This window comes from Amaranthus tricolor, chromosome 5, assembly GCF_026212465.1.
Source record: "Amaranthus tricolor cultivar Red isolate AtriRed21 chromosome 5, ASM2621246v1, whole genome shotgun sequence".
NCBI lineage: Eukaryota > Viridiplantae > Streptophyta > Magnoliopsida > Caryophyllales > Amaranthaceae > Amaranthus > Amaranthus tricolor.
In genome coordinates this window covers 17,635,131-17,644,604 of record NC_080051.1, presented here as the reverse complement: position 1 = coordinate 17,644,604, position 9,474 = coordinate 17,635,131, and the positions used below count along the sequence as shown (strand labels likewise).

Genomic DNA, 9,474 nt, shown 5'->3' with positions numbered 1-9,474 from the left:
ATGAGAATTTGTGTATTATTTTTGATTTAAATTTTTTTATTAAGAAAAACCGTTATCTTTGTGTACAATACAGTTATTAAATCGTTAATATATCTAATTATTTATAGATGAAAATATAAAAAATTGATATTAATTAATTTTACATTAAAACGAATTAAATAATATCTCACTTGACTATCTACAAATAAATTAATAAAAAAAATATCATTTAAGAGTGATAGATAAATAATATCCTAAAAATAAATGAGATATTTAAGGTGAATAGGAGAGAGTAGTAAGGACATTTATCAAAGCAGAAAAACAAATAGACTAGTATGTATTGACGTACATTAAAAATCAGAAAATAACACTACATCCGATTTGAATTAGTTACTACAGTTTGTAGTAATACTAATAACTATTCATAAATCAACATTTTGTCACAATGCATATTTTCTTAAGATTAATTTTTTATAATTATTTAATTAAACATAATTAGAGATATTAATGATCAAAATAATGTATTTAATAGTGTTGAAAATAAGTACATAACAATTAATTCCAACCAAATGGAATATTTATGTCCATGTAATTGATTTAAGAGGTAGTTTTTATTACAAATACTTTTCCTCAATTAATAGGAAATTTAATCACCCAAAGAATACAAATTGAAAAAATATTGAAAATATGAAGTATAGCCACAATTTTTTTAGTAATACTCTAAAAAATGTGTTATTCAAGGAAATTCTTGAACCATTTAGCTGAATGCTTAGGATATCGTTTGAGTCCATCTTTGAAGTCAATATAGATGATACCAAAGCGAACAGTATAGCCATACAACCACTCAAAGTTGTCCATCAAAGACCAAGCAAAATAGCCTTTCACTTTAACTCCATCCCGAACAATTGCTCGTTGCACGAAGGCTAGATGATCATGATAGTATTGTATTCTCATCGAGTCAGCTGAAGCTTCTTCGAGAGACAATGTTGCATCATTCGACTCATCAGTCCCTACAAAAGTTCAATCTTGAAGATCCAAATATCACAACTTGCTTTAAAAACCCGAGTTATGCTCTACTCACCATTTTCTGTAATGTATATGATTGGATCTTTATATCTTCGTTTTATGTAGAGCAGAAGATCATATATTCCTCTTGGATAGACGTAAAGCCAATCTGCAGCAGTCTGTAAGAGATTGTACATGAAATGTTGAGTATATTTCAATTGTGAAATGTATGTAGTACAAAAGAATAGCATGATCAAAAGTTACGATTAAAAAGAATGGCCGCATTGCATCGCATCGGCCGCGTTGTAAAGGTTTTCAGAAAAAAAAAAAAAACGAACCGATAGTTCCCCCGTTGTAAAGGTGTAAAAAACCCGCGTTTTGTGCCGTATCAAGGGATATCTTATGATTTCAACCGATATTTAGGCGATATGATAAACGTATTACTCTGGTTACCGCATCAACGTTACGTTACCACGATTGCGACCGCTACCGCATTTTTACACTATGGTATTATCAAATAAAGAAAACACGATGGTTTGCTGAGAGTAGTAGGCATACCGTTGGGCCAATCGGAATTCCATTGCGTTCAGCTGAAAATACAATCATAATTGTGTTTACTATACATGTGATTAAGCAACTTCACTCTAAAATAAGAAACATTGAATTTGTAAGATGAACTTACTAGTCTTATAAACGAGTGAATCAGTGTTGTAATTAGGCGTTCTGTTCTTGAAATCAGGAGCATCAGCGGCAAAATTGCTAGTGTAATAATTTAAACCAAGGAAATCAAAAGACCCTTTGAGCATCTCAGATTCCTCTTTTGAGAACTTAGGCAAGCGATTGCGCACCAAAGAGCGCATTGTACGTGGATAGTCACCATATGTTATAGGGTCCATATACCTAAAACCAAATGTTTCATTTTTCAAGCTCAAGGTGCTAATCAATAGGTAATTATTCATCTGTCTTAATGAATTTGCCCAGTACATTTTTCTATGTAAAAACAAATTGATGTTAAAGGATCAAACTCAATAGGACAGAAGCTATAAAACTTGGACTCGGGTACTAATGTCGGATACCAGTACGTGTCCAAGTTTCAGATACGTCTAAATATTCAAGTTTACGCCTTAAATGAAGTGTCTAGTACCATACCAATGACCGAGCACCAAGGATCGAACACGGTACGTGAAGCAAAATGAAGAGTTTGAGTAACATAGGACAAAAGGAGTAGGGAAAGGGAACACTAACCACTCACCAGCCAAACAAGAAGTCAAGAGCTCTTTCAGCTGCATTTTGGTCACTCATTGCTTCAGAAAAAGGAACTTGCCACACTGCATTCAAGACAATGCCGATTACACCTTTCTGAGATGCCTATTGATTGACTATGTTTATATTAGTTCAAATATATAGCAAGGGTTTAAATGTGTGCATTCAATATACATTCGGGTCTTATGAAACAAACCTGGTATTTTTGTCTATAAATTCGAACAGCTGCAGCGTGAGCTAGAAGCTGGTAATGGGCAACAAGATAAGGTACAGTGCCAAAATCAATTGTGCAATTCTCAGGGTTGGACTTGAGACATTGTTTTGATGAATAGACTGCCGTTGAATGATATTCTGTACTATAGCTATGTGGTTCATTAAGTGTAGTCCAATACTTCACCTTGTTACCGTATTCTTTAAAACATAGTTCAGCATAGTCACGGAAATCATTGCTGTTCATAAAAAACAATGACACTTAAGAGTATATCTATATATAGGAATAACCCTTTAGGAAATTACACAAACTAGTTAAGATGTATAGCATTTATATCTTAAAAATAGCTCATCAAATCTTCAACTTTTTTTTGAAGAAAAAGATTTTGGTATTACCCAATAAACAAAAAACGGAATACAAGGGAACTAGGACCCTAAGATTTCCGGCTTACCTCCCAATATTGCATTTGTATGAATACAAGCCCACCTTCTAGGAAGGGTTTCAAAGTGTCACTCTTCATGTGCAGGGGAGGTACGCGGGAAATATTCAACTTTAATTTGCTGATTAAGTTGATAGAAAATCTAATTTTGTATGAAACTTCCATTAAAAAAAATTTAAAAATTCAAACTAAAAATTTGCATAAAAAAATCCAATATAATTTGTCAAAGCAACTAAAAAAGGATTTTCCATGAACTTTCAAAACAAAATAATGACCATGTACATATCAAATTGACTTACATTATGTAAGGGGTGCTAAAACCACCATATTCATCTTGGAGTGCCTGAGGAAGATCCCAATGGAAAATAGTGATAGATGGTTGTATTCCTGTCATCATTTATGCATATGCCAAGAGAACATTTACAATATTGAAGAAGATAAAGCAATGCAAATGCTTCTTTGTATCTTAATATATGCAACATTGTCACTCGATTATGAGAGGAAAATGGTGCTAGTACTTAGATTTATTAGAGTAATTATATAAAGGGATAGGTAGAAGTGCAAAGAATCTTAACCATTTGCCAAAAGCTCATCAATAAGGTTGTGGTAATACTTTATTCCTTCTTTGTTCACACCTTTGCTTACTTTTCCATCTGAAATTTATGAAGTGGCCAAGAAGCTTGATCAATGACAATTCATAATGTCAAATTTATACCGAGATGTAAAGTTTCATAGCAGAGAACTTTTATGGTGCTCATTGTTGAAATCAACCACTACAATAAAATAAATAAAAGATCGTATATCAAGCTTTAATATCAAGTTTGATATTGATGATGATTACTTTAAAGTGAATATTAGTTTCTATCAATAAATTCAAGTTCTAAGAGTTATCTTCAAAATTGAAAATATTATTTACATAAAAAAACCGTTAATATATAGCAAGAAAAATAGACTGTTGGGATTTTATACAAAACAAATGAACAATTTAGCTTAAATTGTAATTATTGGCACTAAAAACTAACAACAGTAGAATCCCCTTCATATAATTCTCTAATGAAAATGTAAATTTGGTAAATTTAGCCTTTTGTCTTCTAAATTGGTATATTTGCAAGATGCCACCTTTTAATTAGGTACATTGTGGTTCATTCATGTGCAGAATTAGGTTGTTTGCAATTGTAAGTGGAAAGAAGAAAGATATTGCACATACAAGGTAGTAATCTAGACCAAGAAATTGAGAACCTGTAAGCATCTAATCCCATTTCCTTCATAATCTTCACATCTTCCTACAAAATGACAGGTCAGAGTGGCAACAATTCTATGTAGATAAGTTAAACAATAATTTCTAGATAATTTTAGATGACTAATAAGTTGTTAATAAGGTGAATCTCTCTTGATATTTTACTTATCTTAAAGATAATTAGTTTAAATAAAGACAAATTAAATCAAATAACTGAATAAGTCATATAAAAAAGGATCTTAAAATGTAATAATACTAAAACAATATACCATTACCCCAACCAATTCAATTGAGTAGCTCCCACTAAGGTGGGGTTTGGGGGTCGAATGCACACAACCATACCCTTGTTACTTGTTAGTGATAGCAAAAGAAATTATTGTCAATTGACCCTTGGTAGCAAATATCATCACCAACTTCACATAAATAAGAAACGCATATAATTTTATGAGTCATTTTAATATAGTCCATTATAATTCGTAAATAAATAATTATAAATCTGTGGCTCTATTGAAATAAGGACATGATGATAGTGTGCTTTAATTTTTAAAGTTCAAGAGATCTTAAATACACTCCAAAAATAGAGTTTGTTACAACAATGGAAAAGAGTTTAAACATCAAGTTTCAATGAGCATATGATACCACACCTTGTAACGATTGTATGAATCAGTTGCCACATCCCCATTACTTCCATCAGGTATCATTTCTACAAAAAAGATCACCATGATATCTTTAAAAAAGCATTTCATATATATCATATACAGACATTAATATTTGATACATATAAAAGCTTGATTAGACACTAATTCGATAGAGAGTTGACCATATTTGAATCAATTTCACAAAAATTGAAATTCTTTTTAGTTTTGCACTAAGATATTGAGTTAGAACATACTATTTCAAGTTGTGAACTTAAAATCTCTTTTTAGCCAAGAATTATAAAAAGTACTTGTTAAATTTTCAAAAATCACATTATGTCTAATAGATATTTTTAAGCGATATGCAAAAATTGAAAATCTTAACCTCTTGAATTATATCCAATCAATCAAGCTGAAACCAACCAAACTAAACATTTCTAATCATATAAATTATAGAAGTATTCACCACCTCCAATAAAAAATAGATGAAACTTCTACCATTTGTGGAATTTCGAAAACAAATGAATGAATTTGCATACCCTAACAGTAAGAGCATAAATCTCTATTCACATCAACATTGGCACGACATTGTAAAAAGTGCAATTAAATGCACTTATTTATATCATTTTATACTCCTTAATGATGGTCCTTGTTAGTAATTTCGTACTTATTTTGAAGATTTATGCTATTTTACCTACTTTGGTTATTCATGTTGATTTTGAGCGATTTTTATTGTTTTAACCATAATTCTTATGGTTTAAATGATGTTGGAGTTTACTATGGGGATTTTAGCTTGGTTGAAGATGTTTTACAAAGAAAATGAATAAAAGAGCAGAAAAGTATTTATAATGCGAAAGTTTTGAGGAGAAATTTGATACATGTACACTCTTTTGTTCATAACTTTTGATAGGAAGATCGTATATGCAAGGTACGGCATTGGAAATTAGACGTCAATAACTTTACAACGATATATTATATGTCGCTTTCCAATACTCGAGCAAGAAATGACGGGCATTTAAAGTTCTCCAGCCAATGGCAAAGCGACGAGTCGCTGCCAAAAAGCTAGGACTTACTGCATACTCTCTGGATTGTTTCTAAAATATTTTGCACACCTCTTGGCTGTTGTTACTTTTATTTTATTTTATTATTTTATTATTTTAAATTATAATTTTAGGTTTATTTGGGAAGAGTATTTTCCAAGTTTTCTAAAGTGCAGATAGGAATTAGGTTTTTCATTACCCTAGTTTTAGTTTTTTCTTAGTTTTCAGTTCTTTAGTTATTTTACTCAGTTTTTATTTTCGTTGTTACTTTCAATTCCTTATGCAATTCAAAATTCAGTTTCAATTCAATTTATAATTTCTTTTTATCTTGCTCTTTATTTAATTATTTAATTGTCTTCTTTATTTATTTCCATGATGTTTAGTATCATAATTAAGGTTTTATTTATTGTCTTTTTGTTATTCACCATGATTAGTGAGCAAATTTCCTTTCTAGAATTGAGGGATTGATCCTAATTTTTTGTATGGAATGATATTATGCGATAGGTATGAAATTTGAATCTAGGATTGAATCTATGTTTAATGAATCTTTGTTTAAATATCTTTATTAACCTTTTCAATAAAACGGAAGTTTGAGATTTGGATTAATTTAGGATTGAGGAATATTAGGTTAAATTCATACTAGTTTAACCGATAAAATGAAAGTTTGAGGATTAAAATTACTGATGTCTCAAAAAGATATTAATCAATATAGCGGAAGCTTGAGATTAATTAAAATGCTTATAATCATATTAAAGATTCGATTTCATATAATTAGGAGAATAATTGATTTTCATGCTAGAATTAGGTAATTCCTAATAACCTAGACTTTCTTTAATATTATTTTCACATCAAATCATCGTTCTTGCTTTATTCATTCATCATAATTGCACATTTTAACTATGTGTCATAGTAGAAATAGAATTAACACCAATCATGTTTGTTTGTTTTGTATCTCGTGATTATAAATTAGAAAAATTCATTAACTGGCTTCCCAAAGTTTGACCCGTATAGTTACACATACACTGTGTAGCTTGCGATTAAATAAAATTTCACATCACATTGCCTTTTTTCTTATGTAACATTTATTTTGAAATAAAGGTAATATCATTATAATATCCATAAGACCAATTGATACTCGATATCTCTTTGATTTTTATATTTAATTTGCATTTTTGATTTTGTTACATTTCTATTTTAAGTTGTGATCTCACACTTTCTTTCACAAATCTCATCCACAAACTAATTCTTTCTCTTTATTGCAACTAGTTGTTTTAAGAACCAAATCATCCTTAGTAGAAAATGCTCCTCCATTAGACCAATCAATAAAAGCTTGAAAAAGTTAAATTTGCAAAAATTAGCCAAGCGAAAGTTGGTTGAGTTGACATGTTCAAAAGTAAAATTGATACATAAAGGAGATTACTTTTACATGAAAAGTGGCTAAATATATAGTGTGCATTGCATATATGAGATAGATACAAAAAGGGAGCAAATACATTGCTTGAACGAGCCACCAAGGTGCTTGAACAAGCCACCAAATGCTATTGCTTAAACGAGCAAAAGTGTCAAGGCCTCCGGTTTAGCACTTCCCATCCGTGAATACATTGGGAACGCTTAGTGTTGATTCCTTAGACTTTTAGGCCTATAAGGAAGGCTCCAAAGAAAAGAAAGAGCATTGGAAGAGGCAAGCAGACTCATCTTGGTTGTTTGAACCATTTAGAGGAGTGAGAGAGCTTGTATTTGAGAAAACTTCATTTGAAGGCGTTTGAGTTAGAGCATGCGTTTGTAAGTGATTGTTTAATGTAATTGTTAAATTATCATTAAGAATTTCAAAAGAGGGTACCTTAAGGTACCCATAAACCACTCGTCTTCGTGTCTTCTTTATCATTGTTTGTTTTATGTGTTTTGGCTTTGTTTCTTCTTCCTTTCCGTCTATTTCTTTACTTTGTGAGTCCAATTACACAACACATCCATTGATTTTATTCATCCAAAAATATTTTATCTTGTTCCGTCAAAACAAATTAACAAACTAATATTTACTATAACAATATCAAACAGAGAAAAGACTATATCAACAATAAAAGTGTCACTCATAGCTAAACTTAAAGAGAAGGGGAAAGCACCAGGAAATTTGTGGGTGAAAGTATCCCATATACTTGGCCCTTTTCCATCTTGTAAAGCTGCTCCCTCGTTCTGCACCAAAACCACACATCATTATAACAGAAAATTATTGATGCTCACTTCATTTTTCAAAGATCTCCCCGTTTAGATGAATAGGCTCTCATTATTATTGGTCAAACGAGATTATTAAAACATTCGTAATGATCCATCCTTTTATTACTTTTCAATTTACTTACAAAAACCTAATAATGAACCATTTTAATTCAAATGTGCTTATTCCAATCAGATAGTCTAAGTAAACTTCAATCATTTAAATTTTTCTAGCATGAATGAAACAAAACACCAAAAACCCAAATATTACTCCATTTAATTGAATAAGCTCTCACTAAACTTGGTCTAATGACACAGTCAAAACATTCGTTCCGACTTCCGATTATAATCTAATGTGAACACTACAAAACCTAATAATGTTCTATGTTAACTAAAATGTAAATAGTCAATAAGATAATCTAATTGTAATCTCAAGTGAAGCTCAATTAATCAGTAAATCTTTAGCGATTAGGGCAAAAAATTATAGCAAAATGAGAAAGGGGTAATCAAGATTGAGGGGCGGACCTGATAAGCAGAAGAAGCTGAACCAAAAACAAAATCTGGGGGAAAACTGCTACGATTCAGAATGCTAACCCCATACTTAGGATCAATAATGATGCTTTGATTATGACTAATGATAGTAAAAATAGTAGTAAAGAAAATGAAGCTTCCGACAATGAAGATAATAACTAAGAAGCAGATCAACAGTAAACGTAGAACATTTAATGGTTGATCTTTTTTGTTTAACAAGTTTGTGGAATCCATGAAAAAGGAAATATTGAAAAGTAAGTGTGATGAATTTGACAATGAATGAATTTTCGTGTTGTTTGATTAACCCAGATGAGATGAACGGCTAAGTTGCACTAAAACGGACACGGACACGACACGGATATGGAAAAACGCCAACTTAAAAATGGCGGACACGGGGATACGAAAATGGTATTATAATAAATATATCAAATTAAAGATAATTTTACAATCTTTCATTTGATATATGTAAATAAACACTTTAAAAACATAAAACTCACATAAAATGCAAATAAGTACCAAATAAACAACAAGAGTATTTAAAAATAGTCATAAAAACCCCTACTCCACTCTTGGCCGTTCCATATGCACCTCTCATACCTATAATCAAATATTCAATTTCCCATCATCAAATTAAACCTAGATCTAAAAATATTTAGACTCTAATCAAACTAAAAACAGAAGAACACTTGAAAAAGAAAGCCTAGGGTTTGATGACTAACAAGAGAAGACGAGAGTGGCAGCAGCCTCGAGGAAGCCAAAGAAAAGAGCAGTTTCATCGCCATTAAAGACTGCAGTAGACATGATTAAATTGCTTGGATCTGGAATAGAGAAGGTACAACAATGGCTTCAATAGGTGGATAATTGGAGTTGATTTGTTGTTCGATTCGAAAACCCACAGGGCAGCAGCAGTGCAGCACCGAGTTCGA

The 9,474-nt window shown here is 31.1% G+C and overlaps 1 protein-coding gene across 1 annotated transcript; it reads right to left on the bottom strand.

Moving 5' to 3' along the window:
- Positions 1 to 483: 483 nt before the first annotated feature.
- On the bottom strand, positions 484 to 8,855 carry LOC130814314 (beta-glucosidase 24-like). Its single transcript, XM_057680430.1, has 12 exons — positions 8,543 to 8,855; positions 7,930 to 7,999; positions 4,779 to 4,837; positions 4,105 to 4,180; positions 3,473 to 3,550; positions 3,197 to 3,284; positions 2,444 to 2,696; positions 2,237 to 2,352; positions 1,667 to 1,884; positions 1,543 to 1,574; positions 1,061 to 1,163; positions 484 to 989 (listed from the first exon to the last, which is right to left on the bottom strand). The coding sequence occupies exons 1-12, from the start codon at positions 8,780 to 8,782 to the stop codon at positions 712 to 714; spliced, it is 1,611 nt and encodes a 536-aa protein (XP_057536413.1). The 5' UTR covers positions 8,783 to 8,855; the 3' UTR covers positions 484 to 711.
- Between the last annotated feature and the right edge of the window lie 619 nt (positions 8,856 to 9,474).

Excerpts from the sequence above, each read along its gene's own strand:
- LOC130814314 (XM_057680430.1), bottom strand. The coding sequence starts at position 8,782 with ATGGATTCCACAAACTTGTTAAACAAAAAAGATCAACCATTAAATGTT. Across the intron at positions 4,838-7,929 it reads TTTCACCCACAAATTTCCTG|AAATGATACCTGATGGAAGT; the intron begins GTGCTTTCCCCT and ends TCTTTTTTGTAG. Across the intron at positions 4,181-4,778 it reads ATTCATACAATCGTTACAAG|GAAGATGTGAAGATTATGAA; the intron begins GTGTGGTATCAT and ends GTCATTTTGTAG.